The sequence below is a fragment of the Chiroxiphia lanceolata genome, chromosome 4, assembly GCF_009829145.1.
Source record: "Chiroxiphia lanceolata isolate bChiLan1 chromosome 4, bChiLan1.pri, whole genome shotgun sequence".
NCBI classification, from domain to species: domain Eukaryota; kingdom Metazoa; phylum Chordata; class Aves; order Passeriformes; family Pipridae; genus Chiroxiphia; species Chiroxiphia lanceolata.
Genome location: NC_045640.1, coordinates 51,847,396 through 51,872,275, shown reverse-complemented (window position 1 = coordinate 51,872,275; position 24,880 = coordinate 51,847,396). Strand labels below are relative to the sequence as shown.

At 40.9% G+C, this 24,880-nt stretch overlaps 1 protein-coding gene across 4 annotated transcripts in view; it reads right to left on the bottom strand.

The window, feature by feature from the left end:
* Positions 1-24,880, bottom strand: part of EMCN (endomucin) — a 56,006-nt gene that overhangs the window by 10,234 nt on the left and 20,892 nt on the right. For all 4 annotated transcript variants that reach the window (XR_004356850.1, XM_032686552.1, XM_032686553.1 and 1 more), the window contains exons 5-10: positions 18,577-18,699; positions 11,482-11,514; positions 8,086-8,154; positions 6,426-6,521; positions 4,663-4,687; positions 3,871-3,932 (exon numbers count right to left, since the gene is read on the bottom strand). Coding sequence is in view for 3 of the 4 variants with exons in the window: in XM_032686552.1 (XP_032542443.1) it covers positions 3,871-3,932; positions 4,663-4,687; positions 6,426-6,521; positions 8,086-8,154; positions 11,482-11,514; positions 18,577-18,699 (408 nt within the window). In the remaining variant the exon portion in view is untranslated. The remainder of the gene's footprint in view (positions 1-3,870; positions 3,933-4,662; positions 4,688-6,425; positions 6,522-8,085; positions 8,155-11,481; positions 11,515-18,576; positions 18,700-24,880) is intronic.

Genomic DNA, 24,880 nt, shown 5'->3' with positions numbered 1-24,880 from the left:
GTTAGAAATCATGCCATAATGAATCAGCTTATGCCTAGGTGCCAGAATTATACTGACAACTCTGAAATGTTATGCTACCTGCACATTCCTATGGACTTTATATTGAATACTGAACCGGTGTGCTGCTACTATGTACCTTTTACGTGCTCTAGAATGGGTACTCCAGACAAGGGCCATAAAAGAAAATTGTCAAGTCGTTACTTAAGTATATCAATATTTCTATCACACATCGTTTGTCTGTATGGAGTAGCCTTACTGCAATCTCTATTCATCAACCTTTCTGTACCTGAGGAATTTCCATCCCTCAGCATTCTTCATGAGTCCAAAATAGGTGATTAATACCTTTACTGGTTTTTCAGTGTAACACGCAAGAACCCTTACATAAAAAGTTAGGTCTGTTTTCAAGACAGCCAATACTTTAACACCATGGATGATGGTATTGATCTCTTAGTCATCAATTAGAACCCTTCATCTTATATTCTCAGGAAATATATCTATCACTGAGAAGCCAAATGTGCAGTTCTGTGAGCTATGTTGAACCTCAAATAAGAAATATTTTTGCAGGTAGATTTTCTAGAACTCTGTATTGTAGAAGACCATTTATTCTCCCTAGGGAGGGTCACCCTAAATTTACCTCTAGAGTCAACATGAAATGGCTGCCATAAGTCCTGCATTTGCACATTAGTGTAAAACTTTTGAGATGATTCAATATCCTGAGCCTTTTTAACCAAGCAATTTTCAAGTAAGAGGCAACTACAGGCACTTATCTTGCATCAGGCATTGCAGTTCACTGACAAATGTGCATGAAAAATTCAAGGTGTTTAGTTTTCTCTGTCTGTTGTTTTTACTTTACATAAATTCTCAACCAGTTGTGCCTTAGAGCTCAAAGCATCAGCAATTCCATCTTTCTGAGAAGAGTTTTAAAAAGTGAGAACATTAAAGCTCTATTTTACCTAGTGTTCCTGATGATACTACTCTATTAAAAACCATTATTTTAGTCCAGGATTAATTGACAACTATTTTTTTCCTGTATTCTTTCACATTAATTACAGGTATTTGAAATAATATTCTTTATTAAATTTAATTCAGCTATGCTCCTGAAAACAGAGCCTTTTCAATTTCTTTCATTTTATATTCAGAAGTTAATTTTAGAAGTCCTAAAATAGGATCCTTCAGTAGTCCGTGGACTGCCATAGGTCAGCTCATTCCAGCTCAAGGTACATATCCAAGACAGGCAGGATAAATAGCCCTCTGGACACATACATCTCTTTCAACTATGTGCAGCTAGCATAGCTTTTAGATAGATAAAATAAGGCAAGACTAAACTCATCATAACTCTTGATCAAGGTATATCACACACAACACTGAAAAGAAGTTTATCTGGGTTGCCTACTTGAACAATTTGTAGGTCATATCCTTATTTGTTCAGTATATATGGGGTTTCTTTACACTTTTTAAACACAATTATATAATCTCAAAATCTTCTGTTTGGAATGAAAAGTAAAAACTAAAAAAATATAATGTATAATTATAATAGAGCTTAATTTGAATACATGTCAAAGCAGAACTTCATTGTATATATGCCTGAGCTTAGGCACCTGAGCAGCCTATTGATAGAGGACGATGTAGATCTACCTGTAAAGTTAAGGCTGCTCTAAAGAACTTCCTAGCTTTAGTCTTTTGAATCACAACTTTTTGTGGTTTTGTTGGTACATACAATCAGAGGAGGCCACAACGCACACTTTGCAAACAGCTGGATGAAGGAAAAAGAAGAACCCATTTAAAGAAGTTTTATGCAGTGCAATTGTTGTCAGCAGTTGTAAGAAGGACCACAGGTCAGACAGTTCTCAAGTCTATCTATACCATAAGAAACACTTGCCTTTATGCCCAAGCTTTTAAGGAAGCAAGTAAATCTGATTCAAATGGGCAGGCATCTAACACCTTTGAAAATACCTGCATGAGTGACAAATATTTCTGTAAGAAACAGGACCTTCTGTCAGAGTGCTTTTAATTTAAGATGTAAAGTGACTCTAAAAACCTGGGCAAAACCAGGATTTCACTTTCTGTGAAAGCATGTTTAATTTTGAAACATATAATGATGTAAGAATTCAAGAGAAAATGGCAGCTAGTTTAAATATGAATTGTATTAATGAGAAGAGGGCAAGAATCTTGTCTTCTAAGTGGTTATGACTCATACCTTCTAATTATAGCATGTACACATCCTACTTCAGTAAAAAAGAATATCAAGCATACTCTGGATGAAAGATATTCAGATACTTGGTGAACTAGTGGCTGATTAACAGGCACCAGAGTTCATCTTGTGGGGGAAAAAAAAAAAAGAGCCTGCAACTTTTCTTATTTACTCTGCTGTAAAACACAAACAATTCTGCTGCTGACAATGGAATTCTTTTGTTGCTGAAATGGCATGAGGGCAGAATCAATCAAAAAATGTCTATGAATAAGTTTCTGACTTCATTCAGATTACAAAAAAAAAAAATATTAATTTAGGAAAGCATATACACAACTCTGTACTCAAAATAAAGCTAGAAGTCCATTCCCAAAGACAAATACTAAAAAAACCACCCCAAAACTAAGATTAATGATTTCCCAAATCACAAAGCTCTGAAATGCAGTCACTTAAGTGCCAAAGTGTATTTTGCATTCTGCAGTGGGGCAGAATGATGCATCCTGTGATGGAGCAGGCCCTTCTCCGCCCCAACCTCCTACCATGCTGCTCAGTATTGGCGAGGCTGTAGGGACCTTGCACGACTCTGGTTTGTTTCAAGGCCTGCAAGAGATGCCATGTGGGTCTTTTGGATTGCACAAAAGCTTCTGGGAGTTTCAGAGAAGGCTGGAGAGTCCAAACTGTGCCTCTCCAGCAAGTAGAGGATAGTTCAGACAAAGCGCTGTATTTCAGAGGACTTCCCAAGGATTCAGACAAAAGGAGAGAGCAGCTATTGGTCAACCTTGGAAATGTCACTAGGAGAAACACATGGCCAAAACCCTTAAAAACAAAAAAGAGTTTTATACCTAAACAGTAGAAAGTAAGAGACTGTTTTTCTGGAAAGACTTCTGCAAATGAGGTGGGACCTACATGGCTGAGGAAGCGTAGGGTGAAGCTGGGCAGTTTCACCATCACTAGCTCTACCATGACACTTTTAAGGGGTTTGATTTTATTTATTTGTTGAATATCTGTGAATCAGATTAGTTAGAATTTTGTTCTGCCTCAGTCTTATTTTGTGCTACTCCATTTCTTGCAGAACCTATAGCTGCATCCATGTCTTTGCTTTGAGCTTTTGCTTTCTTTCGTGCATATTATCAATAACCTCTGTTCCTGTAGGCTTTATTACCATATATTTTGTAAAAAACTGAAGAACAGGACAGAGGAATTTGCAATGAGTGTAGGATTTTTAATACAAAGGGTGGCTGAGTACAGGGCTGACTGAGTACAGGTTGCTTAACCCAACTCCGACAGAGCCTTTTTACATAGGGCACTGACTCCCAAACCTTTTGACCCCTGGGGTATTACCAGTCTTCAAACTTCCTTGTACAGCCAGATCTAGCTGATAAATACTTTGATCATCGTTACTCCTGAACAAGCTTGATTGTAGATCATGTACCATCAATGATTTAAAAAAAATATTTTCCCTAAACCAGTCATACTTCTCACTCCCAAATACCAACAGCACAGACTGTGCAGCTAAACTGCAGGATCCCAGTCTGGGGATTTGCACTGTAGAGGAATTGTTTGCACTGACTTTGACCTGACAGGAACTAAAGATGGTTTTGCTATTAGAAACGACATCCAAAAAACTGCTCTTCTCTGAACTCAGAGAAGGAGACAGATATACATAGAGAGGAAATGCTCACCAGTCTCAGGAGAAGTTGTCTTCACAGAAAGAAGTTTGACTCCATCTTTGTCTGACTGGGCCCTGTTGAAATCAGAAAACATTTAATCAGACAGACAGCATGCATGTTGGTCAGCCAAACAAAACTCTAAGATTATGGTCTGGAAAAGGCAGCAGCTATGCCAGTCTACACTGGCAGGCTTGAAATGGGCTTTACATGGGATCGTGAGCAAGTCTTGGTGGTGGAAAACACCGTATACCAACATCTCTGATAATACTTTTCTCTTAAAATATGTAATAAATTAAGTTTCATGATTCCAGGTTTAATCTAGTTCTTCACAGAAGTACATCTGGGAGAAAAGAGGGAGTCATCTTTTTTCTGCCAATACAAAGCTTTTAGCCATGTTGAATTGCAAACAAAATATTGACAAGAGAAAAAACGTTAACAAAAGAAGGGGGATGGGAAAGAATGGGGGGAGAGAAAAATCAGTGGGGAAAAAAAATTAAAAAAAAAAAAAATACTGGGCCAGTGAGTCCTGTGACACAGAATAAGCTGTTTGTCCATTCCAAAAGGATCCCCTGCAACATAGCTGAGAGTCATCACATTTCTATCCATGCTGGAACAGCTCCTTGTCATGCATACGGGTGTACAATAACTGCAAGAACAACACTTCCAGCAGGATATTTCTCTTTGGGGTGGTAACTGCTTATTATGCTTAAACAGAGACAGACCAAAGAAAATCCTACGCAGAATCTGCTGCATTTACAAGTGCCCTGTGATAGATCTCAAAGCAATGAAAAGGATTCAACCTACTGTTCAGCGCCATTCTCTTGTCTCTCTGGAAGAAGAAACAAAGGTAGTATCATTCTGATTGCTGGAACTCACTTGAATAAACATTTAGACATGGTTATTGCAGTTTCTAGCAGAAAGCTTAGTTGTAATTTTGCAGTATTGCATTAAGTGCATTAACACAATCAAGTAGCTTGAATGGTAATTGTTACTTTTCTCATCATCTATGAAATTGAACTGATACTGCTGATACTGATGCTTCTGGAAACCAGGGAGAATGATATGTGACTTGTCCAAGAGCACAACAGAAGCACATTTTTCCCTGCAGCTCCCAAATCCCTGGGTAGCTGGCACAGAGGACGTGAGCATGGAATGGTTCTTGAGTACATAACAACTGAGCTAAAAGATACAGGGTGAGGGGAGTGAGGGAATATGCTGCCAGGCTGTACACCCTGGGGGTTTAACCTATCATGACATCTGAGAGCAGAGCCTGTCATCCTAATCGATGAGGAACAGGTTTCTCCCCAAAATGAATCATATACTGAATGTATTTTATGCTTATGTGCAAGTGTGGGCAGATGGATGGGGCCAGCGGGTTACATCAGAGACATGGAGCCAACTCTAGCTCCATGGCACTAAGCACAGGGGTTTCCACCTACAGGGGAAGCACACTGGATAGGTCTGGGCAAATCCTACAGGAAGCACCACAGGTATCTACTCTGTCTTCCAACTGAATTTGCTATTACAGTGCCTGATGGCATTTGTGCATAGGGCAGGCTGGTGAGGAAATGTTCTTCATCTCATATCTTTATCTCTTGACTCCAAATATTTAATAGTTTCCTAAGCAAGGATCACACCTTCCTCTGTTTATCTGGGTCTGTTCTTCCATGTCATTGGCTAAATTGGTTGTGACACGCTGTTTGTCTTGGTTTACAGCTTCAACACCCTCTTGTGATTTTGTATTTCCAAGGCCTGGTGATTTCACAGTTGAAGCTCTGCACAGGTCTCCTAACTCATGCCAGCTCACAGAGACAGAAAACCCACAGTCTGGATTCTGCATTTTCACTTAATGAAGAATCACACTTGCCTGTAGCCCACTTGAGCAACCCTGAAATATTTGGCAAATGGAACTTGATGGAACTATAACCCATTATCTAAAGTATTTAATGGATAGCAGTGAAGCAGATACTGACTTTAGCTGTCCTGTCAAAATGATTGCATCTGAAAATACTGCTTGCTCAGGGATTTTGTTCCCATGTACATTATACTATAACTGGAAAGTTCTAGTCATGTGTAATGTGTGTGTGTATCTGTGTCTGTGTGTGTATCAGGTATATCCCAAAAGAAAGTACTGATATTTCTTTGCCTGTATCAAGAACAGAGATAAAATAAATATAGTGATTTTGTTAAACAATATATTCAAACTTAGTTTTTGCTGCCTATTTCTACCTAATTGACTGATTGTATTAGCACAGGTGTTTGCTAGTTCGTGGCAGCTGCAAAAATGTGAACAAAAAGTTTGCAGCATTACACATATTCTCTAAAAATCAGAGACATTTTTGCTCACTCTGTTCTTCCTACTGATTTTGAAAATGAAGTGTTAGTTTCCCACTTTAGGCAAAACACTTCAAAATACAAGAAGGTTTCCCACCAGACTACCACAACAGCTATGGTTAAGGTAATCTAAAAGAGATCTTTTAACAATAAAAAGCACATTGATTGCTCCCTCTCCCTTTCTTCTACCACACCCCCACACCCCCCCCATCCAGAGAAAGCAAAACAAATACCTGGAGTTTTCTTCTGGCACATTTTGTACAAAGCCACCAGTGAGAAGACAGAGAGGGTAATGACTATCAGGGTGATAACAATTGGCAAGATAATACCTGCAAAAGAGGGAGAACATATTTTTGGCTGCTGCCTCTGGCTTGTGTTGCCTCTGTGTACAGGCACACACAAAGGTGAGAGGCATCTCCATCTCCACTTCACCAAACCTTACCAATTTCTCAGGAGCAAGGTAGCCTGCTGCTCCTGGTATCCTTCCAGCAACCACCGAGCCTCAGGCTCAGTGGCTTTGTGGAGGAAGGATTTAGGAACTTTCTCACACCCTTACTCCTTCCCTGATATTTGTGTTGCCCTGTGTAACTGGTTTCACCCATTTTCCAGTAGGAAAGTGAGGTTTCACTACCTGCTCCACTGGGACTACCATAATCTTGATCAAAATATTCATGATTCACCCCCACTGCTGATGCCCCCCAAAGATTTTATGAGAGAGACATGTGTCAGAAATAAATTTTTCATATGTGTATTTTATTTTTTCCTCTTTTTTTTTGAAAACAAGGTTTGTCTGAAATTCAGCAACAGAAGCGATTATTTTGCTTTCAACATTGTACACCCAGGAAGACACCAAGGAGTTACATAATTCAGTAACATTCCCCACAGCACTTATAACCAGGGATAGAAAATGCAAGACCTCTTTTTAAAATGAGGACATTTCTTTCCTTTTATTATTTCCCACCATCTGCCATTTCCTGACAGGTGTTTCCCAGCCAAGAAGCAAAAACGGAAGAATTATGTAATGAAGAGAAGCTTTCCTGGGGAAATGTACAAACCCAGCTTCTCCCCATTTATCTTTTTTTCTAGCAGCAACCAGACACTTTCAAATTTAGCAGGTGCTCTCTCACATGCTGGCCTAAGCCTTGTTTTGGGGGGAGGCTGCCTTCCACAGCCTTCCACAGCATCAGCCATCATGCTGCCTGATGTTTAAAGGTGGCATCTTCCATGTCTCCTGATGCAATTAGTACTTAATATTAATACAAGGGGGTGTGTGCATCTTTGAAACCAGAGGGAGAACGCAGAGACAAGTTTACAGTGGACAAACATCACACTTGTTTTCCTAAGCCAGTACCCTGGGTAGGAAATAGCAGGTCTGCAGCAACACCCTTGCCCCAGAGATGTATAATACTAAAATAAAATATTAAGTAACATGCATCATGCAAATATCAAGTGCTTAAAGAGTCTGCAGAACACTGCCTTGTAGACCTCCTCTACCATGACAATATAAAAAATATATTCATATAATACATTCATACCAATACATTCATATAATATGTACAACATGTACATGTGCAACTTTTTCATATGTTTCTTTATGTCTTCTCTCACAGGGGATGATTGTTCACTTTTTTTTTCAATTTTACCACTTTGAATCAGTCCTTGGGCATAATTGTGCTGCTCTACAGTGAGATCAACATCAACTTGTTAAGCTCTGTTTCTCTTTGAGAGGAGTTTTATAATAGGCATTTAAATTTGGTTTCTAATAGGGCCTACATCAGGTAAGGTTGAAAATAAAAATGCCAGTTTCATTTGTCTGCTACTCCAATCACTCACCAAAAGCAAAACTGATCAACCGAAAACTCAAAAGCTGGACAATAAAGTAGGAATACTCACTAGAATAGTGGATATCACTCCCCGTCCCTTTCTCATCTTCTCCAGGACTGCTTCCACGACTGCCAGAAGCTAGATGTGCAAAAGAAATAGTGTCTTTCATGTATTGCCAGAAGTCACAAACAACTCATCCTGAAAAATTACCCTCCTAAAAGAACTTTTGTGTCCCCAGTTCTGGAGCCACTCGGTGCTTCACGTCTATATTTTTTCTCAATAACTCTCTTCTCGGATAACTTGGCAAGTGGGGTGGAAAAGTTTATCTAGTGTGGCCTAGAAGAAACACACACTTTACATGGTTGCAGTTCTCCCTAGGATCATCTGCTGGTCCACTTACAGGTTATAAGCTACAAGCTTTTTCACTTTTATGAGCTTATGGTACTGTTCAGTATTAGAAGAGAACTCTTGACAAGTAAAAAACAAGAAAGAGAGTGAAAATTAAACCTCGCTCCAAAAGAAGAAAGACCAAAATATTTCACTCACTGCTAATAAAAAATTTTTTAAAAAAGTGCTAATAGTAGATGAAGAAGTCTAAAGAGGTGCAATATTAGTAGATAGCAAGTTTCTTGAGAGTTGTTATAGAAGGATGTGCATGCTCTCTCTGCCACATCTGGAGAGAGCAATGACTTCTGTGAGCCTCTGGGACATTTTTTAGGCCTGGGTATAAAGGAATGAATGGTGGTAATCTGAATTCGAGTCAGGTATCAAAACCCCAAAATATTTATTACCTTGTTGCACACAATCTGTGAAAAAAACAATCACTGAACTTCCAGAGAGAAAATAGAAAATGCAAACATTTGTGTTTCCATAGTTACATTACATAGCACATGGGATTGTATTCCATGTTGGACAGAGGCTTGAGTAGACATGTGCTCCCTGACACTGAAGAAGCCGACCAGCTGGACATTTCCATTGCCTGTTTAAATATCAGAAATGGCTCTCAAACAAAGGCATCTGGGGAAGGTGGCCTGTTAAAAAGTGGGCCCAGCAGAGACTATAGCTCCATATATAAATAGTGAGAACATGGTAGCAGCCACTGAGGTTTTGTTGGAGGCTCCACTGCTCAGGTACCTACTCACAATCTGCACCTGTAGGGATGCACGGTTCCTCTCCCAAAGAACACAGTAGGGCTCAAATTGTTGGGTGGAAGCTATGAAGTTAACTGAGTCATTAAAACCAATTTCCCACGGCAATTTTGAGGTCTAGAATACAATTTTGTTTTACTTCCTTTGAAAGACGTCCCCATTTTTACAGAAGCTTTCGTACAGGCAGTAATTCTACCTCTAGTCTGCAGAACTATATCAGCTGTCATAGGTTTGAAAAGATATGTTGGAATTTTTTCCCAAATGCCACCCCCCCCTTCTGTTTCTTCCACGACGGGGAGGGGGGTGGAGTGAAGCCACATGCACTGGGCAGCACAAGAGCAGGGGAAGGGCGAGTGCTCTCGGGAAACGGAGGTTGCTGCAGGGATAGCTAGAAGTCGGTGGTTCCGGGGCTTTTGGGGTTTTTTTTTGTCCACAGACCAGACAGAGTGAGAGCCTGGTTTCAGACACCTATTTTTCTTTTCCGGAGAGGAAGTTTTCTTTTTCCCCAAGGGACACCTCACGGAGAATGACACAGAGAGAGAGACAGACCCATCTCAGAGCAAGGTATTCTGCTTTCAAAGGCTGCCCGTGGGAAAAAAAGGACTTTTTTAATTGCTGGCTGGAGCACACGTGACTGCGAGCAGCTTTTGAACTGCCGGGACAGTCCTGTCTTCTCCCCACTCCCTGCGTTGCTGCGGGTTTCTCCCTCCCACCTGGGGAATTGGGACTTTGTTTTGTTTCTTCTGAAAGTTTTTGATTGCACCATTTGTTGCTTATTCAGATTTTTTAAATAAAAGGCTGTTTCTCTTCCTTTTCCACTCTTCCACCTGAAGTTTCTTAATTTCTAAGTTGTAATCTTCTTAAACTAAGACAGTAACAAACAAGGTTTGTTTGTCCCAGCCATGTAGGGCTCCCTCTTCCTTGCTGCACTGATTTTAAACTCAGGCCCACTATTAAAAAATGGGTTTCGTGGATTTCCCTCTCCCACCCATTCTCTCCCCTTCATTTGTCTGGCCATAGAGAGAAACCACCATCACTTACTAAGTGCTTGTGTAGTGCCTAAATAATACAGCCACAGCTGAGACCTTTTGATGCTATAGTGTAGGAAACAACCATTGTCCAAGACCTTTATCTCTGTTTCTTTAAAGCAGAAGTTCTCTTTCCCATGGTGCCTGTCTGCTGAGGGGTGATAATGTAAGGATGGAAACTGAGCCATCATCAAGTGACTAAAATAATTCCTATGAATTCTTAATTCCATGTGACTGCTTTAGATTTCCCATGGAAATACTACTGCCCTTTTTGCTATCTTATCTGGTATACTACATGATACGGAGGGCAAGCAGGCAATTATCACAGCAAGGAGTTACCCTGGATACTGATTGAAAATGTCAACAGAAACAAATTACACTGAAAAACATGAGTGTGTATCCCTGCATTTGTGCGGGAGATTTGTGCATCTCCTCAGGAGAACAACTGAGGATTGAAATCCACTGGCTATTTTCATGATTATCTGTCAATTGACCAAGGTGTGAGTAACACAGGAAAGAAAAATCCAATAGCTTGGCATTTTAACTACTTGAGACCATCAATAAGTAATACAACAGCTAAAAAGAAACATTACTGAATGAAATAGATTCATGTACTAAAACCTTTAGTTCATTTCTCCATGTCTTTCACTAGATTCTCACAAGCTAACCCATCCTATCTACTTTCCCTGATCTGGAAGGTATTTTCCAGTTATGGAATGATCTGGGATCAGAATAACAATTAATTGGTGAAGTACATCCATCATGGTAACAGGAGGGACAAGATTTTGCTGGCAGCAGCAGCAGCAGCAAGAACTGCAGGGACCAGTACAGAAGGGACTGTTTCCTGACAAGCATGGAGAAAGGAAAATAAGACAATACAGATTCATTAGCACAGGAAACTTGCCTTACTCTGGGATTTGCTGCTTCTAACTACAGGACAAGGAACAAGAGCCACTGACAAGAACAAGCTCCTTGGTAAACACTCTATTTATATCAGCTTCCCCTTGCATCACGCAATACACCAGCCCTGATTTTTTTTTGTGCTCCCACCCTGTTTTCTTTCCAGTATCTGCTAATCCGACACAGTATACTACTGAAATCACAGCAAAGTTACTCAATGCTACAAATTGAACACCACTCTTCTGCTTTTCTGTATTATGCTTCAGATTCGTTCTTCCTCTAGAGCCTCCTTGTTTCCTGAACATTTCCTTTCCTCAGGCTGTCCCTCTCCCACTCCACACCAGCATTTTCATCAGTGTGCATAGAGCAAACTCTTCTATCACTCTTACTTGTTGATTCTGTTGGAGAGCTCACAGGAAGGCCTGCAATAAAACAGAAGGAATAGGTTATTAGTATCGTTCTAGATGTTCCAAGTCTTCACATCATGCAAACCATCAGACTCTAGCAACATGCTCAGTAACCCCACAACAAATGCTGCCCCAGAATGGACATGCTAACACAGTTCCTAAGCCCAAAAAATCGGAGTTGTTAAAGTCTGCAAACATCTCATAGATAGGAGCAGAATCAAAAGCCCAGCCTATGCTAGGTTGTTTTTCTGCTCAAGAGAAGAAAATCCTGAATTAATTGATACATTAAAAAAAACCCACCTCCTCCTGCCAAAACCAAATAAGCGCCTATGAGTGAATAGCTGACATTTAACTGACAAATAAGTGTTTTAATAAAAGAAAGTCAAATGCCTAATTGAGACACGTCTTCAAGTGTCACTAAACCCTTTAAAAACAAATCTGCATTTATTATCTTGGTGCTTTTGTCTAGCAGACTGCCGAGCAGCAGGAGTAAGAGGCATTGGTAATGAGGAAGAAATTGACCTTGCAGAGCACTGGGCACAATGCTTACTGGCCCACTATTGTCAGCCTCCTCCAGCCACTTCACAAGTTTTTTGTGCACAATGCTCATTTTCTGTTAGCTTTTTGTTAGCATGCTGCTGCTTTTGTGTGTCTAGACTGTAGCAGGCTTGGAAATAAACTGCGGCTCTGAATGCCTCACATTTGTAGCCTAGCCACAAACAACCATCACTCCCATAGTGATTTTTATTACATCACATTAAATCTCTTCAAGTCAAAGGGAGACGAGCACCTGACTCATCTGTGTCTTTGAGAATGTTCACCTGTGTGAACTAGAAGCAAAACCTTTATCTGCTTGTACAAGACAGACTGTGTTTTACCAGGGACAAGCGACTGACACATCTGCCCACATGGTGAGACATTTCACACTGGATTACTGGGGCCACCAGGGGAAAAAATATCTCAGGCGCTATATATCCTCAGCAGCCACTCATTATTTATTTTGAGCTATAAACTACAGAATCATTTAGGCTGGAAAAAACCTCCAAGGTCATTGAGCCCAACCTTTGACCGATCTCCACTTTGTCATCTAGACCATAGCATTAAGTGCCACGCCTAGTCGTTTCTCCTACACCTCCAGGGATGGTGACTCCACCACCTCCCTGGGCAGCCCATTCCAGTGCTTGACAAACCTTTCTATGAAGAAATTCTTCCTGATGTCCAACCTGAACCTCCCCTGTCACAGCCTGAGGCTATGTCCTCTTGTCCTATCTCTAGTTGCCTGGGAGAGGAGGCTGACCACCACCTGGCTACGACTCCTTTATTGTAGAGAGCGATAAGGTCTCCCCTGATCCTCCTTTTCTCCAGGCTAAGCAACACCAGGTCCCTCAGCCCCTCCTCATATGTCCTACTCTCCAGAACCTTTCACCAGCTTAGTTGGCTTTCTCTGGACACGCTCCAGCACTTCAATGTCTTTTCTGTAGTAAGTGGCACAAAACTGCACACAGAATTCAAGGTGTGGCGTCACCACTGATGAGTACAGAGTGACAATCACTTCTCTGGTCCTGCTGGACACACTATTTTTGACACAGGGCAGGATGCCACTGGCCTTTTTGGCCACCTGGGCACACTGCAGACTCATGTTTAGCTGCCATGGACCAGCACCGACTCATAGCATTTGGTCGCCTTTCTCTAGGCTAGAGGACACTATAAAAGTCCTCCTAGTTGGATCTGTTCAGAGTTCACTGCTGCCGGTGCATTTGTGGGGAATGGGGTGCATCTGATCCTCTCCTGAGAGCTTCATGGAAGGACATGACCCACCAGCATGTCTTCCATGTCCCAGCTGTGCCAGGCTGGGAGACCACAGAGGGAGGGAGCCTCATGGAGGCAGCTCTGACTCTGAGCAGGCACTAAGCCTCTCCCCTAAGTGCCCTGGGTTGCAGTGCTCCTTCTCCAAATCAGGGTCTCTAGGGAGTACAAATCTACTCTTGTGCCCTCACTGCACTTTCTGTGCATGGACTAATGATTTGCACAAAGACAGCTCCTAACACCAGAGCTGTAACACACATTATTCTACTGCTGTGAATGTACTCTTTGAAAAATAGAATGCTGCTCTTGTTTTTCTTCCTCTCTACACTCAATTAAAAACATGGATCACTTCAGCCACTGGGATGAAAATAACTGCTTTTGCTAATGATTTATGTGACAGAACTTTAACTGCATTTTAATCACAAACATTCATGAAAAGCATGTTTAGGTGGAAAAGCCAAGTGCTTAAAAGTCAGCAGTAAGAGTAAGAGCTCTTCTTGAACTTACTAAATATTTGTAATGCTAAGTATCCTGAAGCTGTAGTTACCTCACCCTGACTTCCTAGAATGCAGAGGATACTTTTTTCCTAAGCTTTTTGTTATCTCATCAATCCATCTGCCAAAAGCAATGTCACCTTGCTCAGAGAGGATCTTTGTGCTGATTCATTAGGTAATGTTTATACATGACCAACAAGACCAAGGAAAAGCTTTCAGGAAATTAATAAATCATATGTCAAAGGAGGTTTGGAAAAACATGAAGTACAGAACGCAGCAGGACACATACCTGGCATTAAGGAAATATCCAAATATGATATGATTGCTTGTTATCAGAATACTGCCTTTCCTTCAGCCTATAAGGAGTGGGATCCCATGGAAAAAAATACCATGTGATCATGCAGCAGTGGTCAAACAAGCAAACTGTAAGGCTTTGTGTGTGTGTATTCCTGGAGGAGGGCAGAAGACCTTGTCAAGTCTTACAAGTAGGTCACTTCTCTATGAAACTTCAAACCTTTTCCAAGTCTGTGGAGCTTTCCTATAAAAGATCTCCAAGACTACAACGTAGTAGTCATAGATTTCCGCTTAACTCCACTCTTAGAAACAAGGTGAACTGTCTTGGCTCGAATTAAAACAAATAAATACATAGAAACAGCATGTCAAGCCCAAGACTGATATCCAAGTTCACCTCAAAGACTTAACAGTTTGTTAAAGGTGAATGCCAGTGACATTAGGCTCTGCATTCAAGAAGGTTTGGGTTACAATGTATCCACTGGCACAAGCGAAAACCACTTTGCTGTCCTGGCCAGACCTTGCTGCTTCAATAAAAAGCAAACAGCAGAAACTACCCCAGGCAGGAAACATGACAGCAGCCCCCTGCCCTCCTTTCCTGAGCCTCTGCTATTTTTTAACAACTGCACACATGCACACATCTACACACAGTGGAACTACAGGCATCTTTCCCGAAGATATCTCACCCAGTTCTACTAGATCATGAAAAATCAAAATCATGAAAGATTAAAATCTCATGCCTTTCTCTCTCTTCCTGTCTCCAGTATGCAAGCAAGGTGTTAGTTCACCCTCTGTTCAGAGATTGCTCAGTCCTGCCACACAAACAAATCTGTGCTTGTTGGAGTGATTAAACAGGTGCTTTCAGTTTGCATTTGTTAAATAACCATCCAGTGCTCTTTTTGGTGAGGGCTCACATTCTGCTGTTCTACAGAAAGAGGATAGAAGGAAAAGCGGCATTTCACTCGCTGACATAGTTACTGTAGTTGCTGTAGCTGCCTGTCCAGAGCTTACCACATCCTTTGGTGCTCCAAGTTAGGTACTCTGCATAAATAATCTGGGAAGATTTCCAGATTCATCATGAAAAATGAGGTGGGCAACACTGGCTGTGCTGGGTTCCTTGTTGTGCAGTAAGGAGGGCAAGGATAAAAAATTTGGCATGTGACCATGGTTTGATTTGAAATTACCTGCCTGAGTCAGTTCAGTGCTAGTGAGAAGCTTGACAGATGGAGAAAGAGACCAATAACTAAATTCTCCCTGCTCTGCTCTCCAACAACTGCTACCTAAGCAGCCTGGATACCCTGCAGTGTGCTACTTCTGCTTTTTGGAGTGCAGCCACATGCAACTGTGTTCACTGGCAAAACAAATGAATAAATATGGCTGATTACTCAGAGGGGATACCACAATATAAATCAAAGCAAAATTAAAAACTTGAAAAAACCCTTCTTGCCCTGACCATACTATAGATTTGTAATAGGGTTAACTGAGGCTTTTCTGTGTTTTCCATCTCCCAGTAACTTCTATTTTTGTGTCTCTCTCTTAGTGAAGGAGCTGAAGATACGGTGGGTAATTTTTACCTAATATCACTATCCTGAGTTCCTACACAGTTTGTGTACAGAAAGAGTCAAACCCTCCTAGTCTTACTCATAAAAATTTTTCTTAGGGAGATGCCTCCTGTGAATCAAGTGAGTAGGATTTATAATTGGAGGAGTGCAATAAAGATATCAATAGATGTAGCAGGTTGATTCATCTGACAGTTTATTATAATAGATCATTTAATTTTACCACCCTGCTGGGTGAACTGAAGATCACACTGCTTTATGGATTTTTTTTTGTTGTTTAGATCGCAGAATGAAAAGCCACAATACTTGCTGTTTCTCAGGTGTATTTAGACTCTGACTGATCCATTAAATCTCCAATTTTTCATTAATTAAACAAAAGGAGAAAATTAAATATTAGCAAGAAATCCTCCATGGAAGTGGAGAATGAGTAGGAGGTATATTATATATGACTGCCAAATTTGGAGAAGTGTGTGTGTCAATGGCACACATGCAGGTTGTTCTCTTTGCTAAAAACAGTCCTTATTGCCTTCTCTAGCCTGGGTGAACACTATGCAACCTCTCCTTTGTGGCTGCTGGTTTCAATCTTCTTTAATACAGCAATACTGTTCTCTGATGTTTCTCCCTTGTTCTTCCCTAGGCTCCCCCACTCGTTTCAGGCACTCTCCAGCTCTCTGTAGCACTCCTCCCACACCCTGATCTTTTGATATGGTTGATTGGAAATTTCTCTGCAAAATGTACTTTCTTCTTTTTCTGCATCAAGAAAGGAAATTTTCACCAAAATGGCATTTTTTTTAAAAATGGAAAATGGTCTCAAAACTAAATATATTTAGCCAGCTGAATTATTTTGGCTGATCATACGAAATAGAAATGTTCTGTTGTGGATAAATTTCACATTAATTTGTCTTCCCCTGAGCTCCCTTGCAGAAATTGTGGCTCAGGTACCTTCAGCTATGGGCTGCAGCCCCAGCACCTTTGCACATACCAGCCTCTGCTCTGGTGAACGAAAGGTATCCAGCCCCTGTATAAGTCCCTGAATGCAAAATTTCAAAGACCTAGGAATACATAATCTGATGGCAGTGAGAGAGTGTTTCTTCTCAGCACAGAATGAAACAACTGGCTTCACACTTGCATTGCTTTAAAGTTATTAGGGTGCAGCATATGGCTTCTCTTGGCCCTGAGCAACTGCACATAGGAGAAGAAATCTATTTAGGAGGGATGAAAACATTTTTTCTTAAAGTCTTTAATATATACAGAGAATAAGGGAGCAAGGATAGTTCTAAGGTGTAACCAGTTGGGATAAAGTACGTAACACTTCAGGGTGAGTAAGGGGATTTCTTGGATATATGAGCTGCAAGAAAGAAACAAGGAGCTGGTGCTGTGAGGAGACAGGAAAGGTGACAGTGTGGAAATCCTGGTGTGGGAGGAAGTGATTTCAAAATGGCAGTTTTATGGGCACCCAGAGTACTGGCTGTGCCAAGAACTTAGGCTGACTCCCCTTGGATAGGTAGGTCCTTTCTGTCTCAGCCAGGCAATTATAGTTCTGGCATCTTGGGTAGTCTCTGAGCTCAAGAAGATTTATTGGTTTTACTGCAAAGTGAGCTGCGTAAGATGATGACTTTTGCAAAGCAAGTATTTTACAGCCAAGGAAGGCTGTAAAACTTTCTTGACAAATTTTACATGTAAAATGTAATTGCACAAACAATGTATCAGATAATTCAATACACATGATCCATAGTCACATATGTATTACGATTTAATTTTAATCTGGAGAATTTACCTGTGTGAGAGACTGTTGAATCAAAACAGTTATAATTTACTGTTTTATTGCAGTATAACAATGGTGAGATTTCTATAACATGCACATATCTGCTAAAAGACACAAAATCTAACAGGATAGTCAAGAAACTACAGGTCACAGTATATGCGTTATAGGCAATGGGCTTATTGAAATAATTGCAGAGGATTCTCTCTAAATCAGTGGCCTTGGGTTAAAAATTAAAAATTCCCAACTTCCTTAAAACGCTTATTATAATATTTTTTGCATACTTCTGGGCATTTCTGTGCATACTGAGCTTATGATATTGCTCCATTTTATATCCAAACCTATCCTTTATGAGGAAAAATCACAGTACACATGCATGCTTATCTCTCACAAACACAATCCAGAGTTGTAAAAGGGGTCTTGTATCCCTTGGGGGATGTTAAACATTAATAATAATAAAGATATGCAAACAATGACAGTGTCCTTGTTGGATTTACACACATGTAGCTGAGAGTAAGTACTGAATGAAATGGAGGCTCAAGAAACCTTAAGAAAACCTGAATAAGTGGTTTTTCAAAACATATGAAAGTTAAGCCAGCTAGAAGCAAAAAAAATATGACCTGGCATCTGCATTCACCACAGTGTTTCTTAGTAGGTCCATGTACCAAAACACACCCAGAAAAACAATAAAACTAGACTGGAGTTGGGAATAATTAATATGTTATTGATTTTGCATGTGACCATGTTGTACTTTGAACATCATTTAATTGGTAATACGCATTAACTTGCTGTCCAGATTTATTAACAATTGTAAAAATTATAGCTGTTTTCTCTTTTGCCTTCTCTGCTTTGCAGAGAGAGAATTTATCTTGATGACTTCCTCTGACAGTCAACGTTACACAGTGACCACATATGGCATATATAAAGATTACTACTATCACTTATAATTTATATCCTCCTGTAATGACACTGAGTATCTCAACTGAATGTTTTGAAGTTCACCCATCACTCGACACAACTTCATGGCTAGATGGCATGGACACAGTGTACCCTGCATGAATAAGGAGATGTGGTCCTCATTCCAGAACTACGAACATCAAATGAAGATTCAAAATTATTTGCATCATTTGTACAGAAGAAGAGAGTGTACATTTTCAAGGATTACCTGAGGTTCCAGAAGCAGAAGTGTTTATTTCTGGAGAGACTGTAGAAGAATAAGATGATCCCTTAGTAGATGAATCTTCTGAACTCCCATTTTGTGGCAACTCTGTTGCACTTGCTTGTGTAGCTGGAAATGAGACAGATGTTCAGGTAAGATACACTTGTCTTAGGCTCTGGACCATCCCTCAGACAAATGCTCCAACCACCATAGAAGATACTTAAGGTCAGAAAGCACTACAGCTTCTGGTAACTGCTTGTCAAGCAATGAACCATCCCTATGGAGTTGCTACTACTGGCATAGTTGAGGCATCTTTAAAGCACATCCTAGCAACAGAAATAGCCTCACATCTGTGCCAGAAGACATCTCAGAGCTCTGACTTGGAAGCCTAAGATAGCTAGACAGTCTTGCAACAAGAGCAACATGAGCAGAAGACAGAAGCTCAACTTATTGCCCTTTGTATGTTCTTAATTTGAAAATAGATAAATAAATAAATCAATAAATCAAGCTTCAACCACAATTGTCACATAATGGGATACTGTATGAAATTTTAGGGATTGTAATTAAGTACAGAGTTAATTATTTAATTCTGGGCTGTTAAAGCCTAGTAAAATAATATATCCCTGAAAATTAATGTATAAAAAAGTCAAGTGTCTTATTTCTGCTCTCACTCAGTCAATAGAAGATCAAGACCATCCATGTTAGAAGATTTGCAGCCTAAGGTGAGTCCAAGACAATGGTGCAAGGCACTGCCTGAGCCCAGAGAATTGAAGGTCGCCAAATGACTACAAGAAATAATTTGAGCTGTTCCAGCACTGCTGGTAATTCCTACGTCTACACTCCGACCTCAGCATAACAACAAGCAAGACAGTCCCTACTGAATAATACATAGGGGTGCCCAAGAGTAACCTTATACTTCCTTTCTGATATAAATCAGAGATGCGACTGAGCTGTAAGCTGTTTTCAGTGCCCCTTCATATGAATTTCAAACACTGGAATTAAAATGACTATAAAACATGTTTTAGTCAGAGAGCAACATCACACACATGCAATGTGTAAATCTTGAGGAATGCTTCATCACACACTTTATTCAGAAACTCTGATTTCCAGTCTGGGCCCTCAAAGAACCCTTTGTTTGGGGAAAAAACCTCTGATAAACTCCTTATTTGACCACTACACACCTTCAACTCGGCCCTTCCCTTCCTCTCTTGCTTATTAAGTGCAATACCTTGGAAAGGCAAGCTTCAAAAATCAGTGAGCTAAGAAAGAGTGAGCTGAAGGTGCTAGAGTCAGGAGATTCATATAACTTTGGAAACTGAGAGAAGCTAGGCAGCCAGAGGTGGTATCTTTCAAGGCTGGGGCATGGAAATTACGCAAAACAAGCTTAAGCCTAAAACTTTCACTGGGATTCTAGTAACAAGAAGCATAACTTCACATCAGCTCCCTTCAGAAACCTCAGAATTGTACCCCTTCAATATGCAAGCATGACCTGCAGTAGAGCTGAGTGTAAAAAGCCCCTCTAACTCATTTTTCACTATAGTATAATGCAAGGATCTGAAAACTTTAATAATTCTTGCATTCTTGTCATAGAAGCCTTGAACGAATCTTTAAGAGCAAACTTTTTCCACTTTCGATTCTTACTGTGGTTGCTTCAAACTCAAATTTTATATGTTGAATTTTATTCTGAGATCAATTTTAAAAAAAGCAAAAAACCCAGAGTACCTCCCTCTCCCTTTAAGAAGCACAGGCTTGTAACAGTAAGAGCAACCATCTTGTGGCACCCTTGTCATAAGTTACTAAAATCTTGCATGGGAGAATGAAAAGTAAGTAAGAACAGTAAGCCTTCATGTGCAGAGACATTTCAACATAAATATGTTTTGTGAACAACAAAGCAAAACAATCAGGTGTGTGGGAGAGATGAGGAGGGAGGCAGCCAGTTGCCCTGTAACCCTATAGATGGCTGTTTTCCCATGAGGGTCACTCGTTCCAGGCATCTTATCAGTCCTGGCAGCAGCCCAGCCCTGGGGTGCTCCTCTTGTGTTTGGGAGCTGCAAGAACAGATTGTTCTCAGGAACATGGGCTCTGTGCTAATGTCGTGGTTTAAGCCTTGGCAGGGGGTCGGGAGGGGAGGGTGACAGCATTTCCACTTTATTTCTTTTAATTCAGCCTGGGTGACATTCTTCCAGTGACTCAGGTAACACCAGGTATGACTCATACCTTTACCTAGGGCTTGGCATGAAGCTTGTTGCATTTATTTCATCAGACTGCAGAACAGGCTCAGTGCTCCTGGTGTCAAAGGGTGAAGTAGATGTGCTACAGTGCAAAAATCCGTGCGCCAGTTTTCACTTTCCCAAGATGAAAAACACAATCTGGTGGGTAAGGTTCTCTTAATTCCACTGTACCGGTGTAAGATGAAATCCTAGCAACCCAATTCTCTGCTGACTTGTGGCTTTGAAGCAGCTTTTAAGCAGCATCCAAGCCTTACGCCTAATACACAGCCTAGGCTCTACCACCAACACATTTAGCAGATCAGACAGCTTCTGCACCAAAAGCCTGTGGGAACAGAAGAGTCCATATCCAGGCACTGCTCACGCACGCAACAACAGCACTGACAGCACAGTACGCCTGCTAGAAATCTGCCTTTTTGGTAAATCCTGTAACTCATATCTATGCAAGGTTTAATTTGATCTCAACTGCAGGAGACAGCGCAAGCCCTCACTGCGGTGCCCGTGCTCCGCGCGGGAACAGGCGGGGGACTCTGTGCGGGCGCGCCGTGACTCAGTTCTGTCATCCCCACTGACACATCGCTGCAGTAATTCATCACGCTTCGGCTCAGCCAGCTGCAGCAAAGATTCCTGCCTGCTGCCAGGGGGAGGCCTGGGCTCGCAGAAAAGCAGCACAGCGCAGAAGGGCGGCTGCTGCTGCTGCTGCAAAAGCACTTGCCTCATGGGTTAATGGGTTTGTTGTCAACAGCTGATTATGAATAAAAACGGTAAAGCAGTAAAGAATGTAAAATAGCTGTCCAAATGAGGATGATTGCTGCAGCAGCAGAACTCTCTGGTGGAGATGCAGCTCTCCCTGCTGATATTTTGATAAAATAAACGACAGTGTGTTAACACATATTTGGCAAAGGGATAATCAACAACAGGGAACCTGAAGCTACTCGACAAAGCTGCTGTTTGAGCTTCAGATATTTCCTTACTCTCTGCGTTCTGAAAACCCTTCATTTTCTTTAACCAGCTGAAATTCAACACATATCCTCTCTTGATCTTAGCATGATTTTCTACTTAACCTACGTATAATCCACATATATTTTGGCATTTCCCCACAGTACTTTAAATTTTCTTTACAGCAAGCTGTTACCTAACTAATTTTGACATTGTAATATGCTTGAAGTAAGCTACAAATACTCTATGCACTGCAAAGAATATAGACATCTGTATGCGTGTTAAAACGTTAAGTGACCAATAAATGAATCAAGGAAACACTTACAGGGCAAAAGGAACAGCACCCAAACCATGTTAAAATACCATCATGAGGGCTTTGTTAGATGAAGACTAAAACTTCTCCCTTGAGCTCATATTTTTAGCATAAACACACAGGCCTTGCCCTTGTAATCAGTAGCCTGAAAAGCCATTTGAATTAATGAATACACTCATGAAAGTTTTGAAAAATCCAATTGTAGCAAAACCAATTACATTTTTACCCATTTAGAGAAATGAAAATTGGCTAGGGAGGTAACCAAGCAGATCTCAGTTTTAATGTTTACATCCATAGTTGATTGCATCTGCTGTTTGCAGCTTTATGTTTTCTGGTAAGAGAAAGCCCCAAGTATATAAAAATACATATTTAAAAACTTCTTTCTGCCTAACATTTCTCAGCAGCCAACTATACTTGGCGTTTACCTATAGCATGTGGTAACAACCTGAGGAAGATTGAGCAATACGTGTTAGTATAACCCTCTTCTGGTAGTGTTACTGAAGTAAAGCTTCCTTTTTAATTACCAGTAGTTCGATAAAGAGAGAAAAAGGGTCTCCTCCACTCTTTCCTTTCCTCACTTTTAATTATTTAATATCTAATTGCACCGTGATGTATCATCATCCAGGAGAGTGGCATGAGATAACTCAGAAACAAAACAAAAATCCACTCTTACTAGTAACTTAATAACTTGAGCACTGACCTTGCATAAGATGCTTGCTCCATATCCAATGGAAGAAGAATAGAAACTTTTGTTGCATTTCATTTTGTATTCTCTTTGATAACTTCAAGTGTCCCAGGATATAAAATCCTGATTGCAGATGCAACTTTCTATGGTGTGACACCACATAAATTCTTGGGTTTGGGCCTGAACTGCACAAGTGAGGTCATTCTGGCAAAATGTGAAATCTTGGATTTGACACCTTATACCTTAAATAAAAAGGCTAAGGAGACCAATCTACTGCTGGCTTCCATTATAATAAACAGGGCAGGAGGGCTAAGAAGGAGAGACTGTACTTATGGCCTGCAGAGGAAAAGAGCACCGAAAAAAAAAGACAAAGACTTTTGCATGATTTCACAGTGTGTGGAGCACTGGGGACTTTTCCTGAATCTATAATAAAAGGTGACAGCAGCCACAGAAATTGCAGCAGAGACAGGAAGCCCTGTCACATCTTTGCTGTGTGAATGTGATCATTTGCTGAAGCTTTTAGCAGAGATTGAAGCAGAGAAAGTGATGACTTTCATTACAAAACAACAGAGGCGCCTGCTTTTTATTAAAAATCAGGTGTAGTAAAAGTAAATTTTGAACTGCCATAAAGGTACCACCATTTTCTGGCTCAGTCTCATAAAGCCAGTGCAAAAAGGAGGAGAAGTGAGTGACAGTGAAAAAGAAAAAGACAGAGTAGCCAACTTTCATCTCCTGTCCATTTTGAGAGCAGAAATCTTGCTGTGCCTGTGCTTGTTTCAGGGAGCACAACTCCCTCCTCCCTGTGCTGTTGCTGGGGGTGCCGGCAGGGGCTGGGAGGATGCAGTGAAGCCAATGTGTGGGCAGGAAACAGAGAGATGCCTGTAGCCAGCAGCCACACAGTGGCTGGGGGGTCTGTGGGTTTTCTGCAAGGCTGGCCACGCATCTGCACAGCCCTTGTGCTATGCCCTGTTCCAAAACTAAAACGTTGTGCCCCATCCACTCGTTTGCGCTGAAGCTAAGGCTATGACCTTCTTGAAACGTAGACCAGAATTTTATCTTAAAAAACCACTAAAATTGGTTTTCACGTACACGTATTTCCAAACAGTACTGTAACATTAAAAGAATATATTAAGTTCTTTAATGCTGGGCAGTTGCCAGTGTCCTGGACATATTTCCAAACAGTACTGTAACATTAAAAGAATATATTAAGTTCTTTAATGCTGGGCAGTTGCCAGTGTCCTGGACACACTGTCCCAGTTTTCCTTTATACAAAGGCAATTGAGAGGCAGGTAAGCCTTACTTTTAGGTTAATTTATCAACCATTTTTTTTATCACAAGATCTGGGAGATTTTTTTAGCTTAAATGAAGAGTTTTAAAAACAAATCACAATGCAAGCAACTAGGGACTGAACTCTAGTTGCTGGGAAAAGAATATAAGAGGAATGGAAAGGAAGCACGTTGGTGAAAGCTTCTTGCTTGGAGCCCATCATATCTCCAGTGCCATTGTACCCCCAGCACCAGTTTTTCAGTGCAGAGCAGTGGCTGGAGCGAAGGTGCACTGGCAGGCATGCCTTTCCTCATTAGCTTCCCTCCCCCTGCTGAGAGCTCTACCTGTCACCAAGGTTTAGTTCCAGGTGGCTGTGCTGCTCCGGTACCCACAAGCCAGGAATTTCTGCCAAACTGAAAAGACTAGGAATCATATCCATAATGCAATACGCCACGCCTCGGGCTTTTGACAGGCCTGCAGTGTCACAAATGCAAGTCTTAAAAGATTCTCTGTGGCCTTTGGTATCACTTTCAGCACCTTGTGCATTGGCCAGGCTGTATGTGTTTCGTGACTCACTGACACCGGCATTTAAAAGCCAAGACAAAAACCAAAAGATTTTGGGCTGACAATCAGACTACTCCTTACACAAAGCACAGCAGGAAACCTGCACCAGTAGAAGATGAAACCACTAAGTGAAAGGGGAATAGCTCTCAGGCAGCTTAGCAGGCTTGGGTCGATGAGGGGTGGCTTTAAAGGAAAATTTGCACAAAGAAAGCATGCAAGCTGCTACACAGGAGTCTCTTTTTAGGCAAGTAAGCCAAGGGAAGAGAAGTCACATTCTAATCATTAGTCACAGTTCAGTATGCTGTAAACATCAGT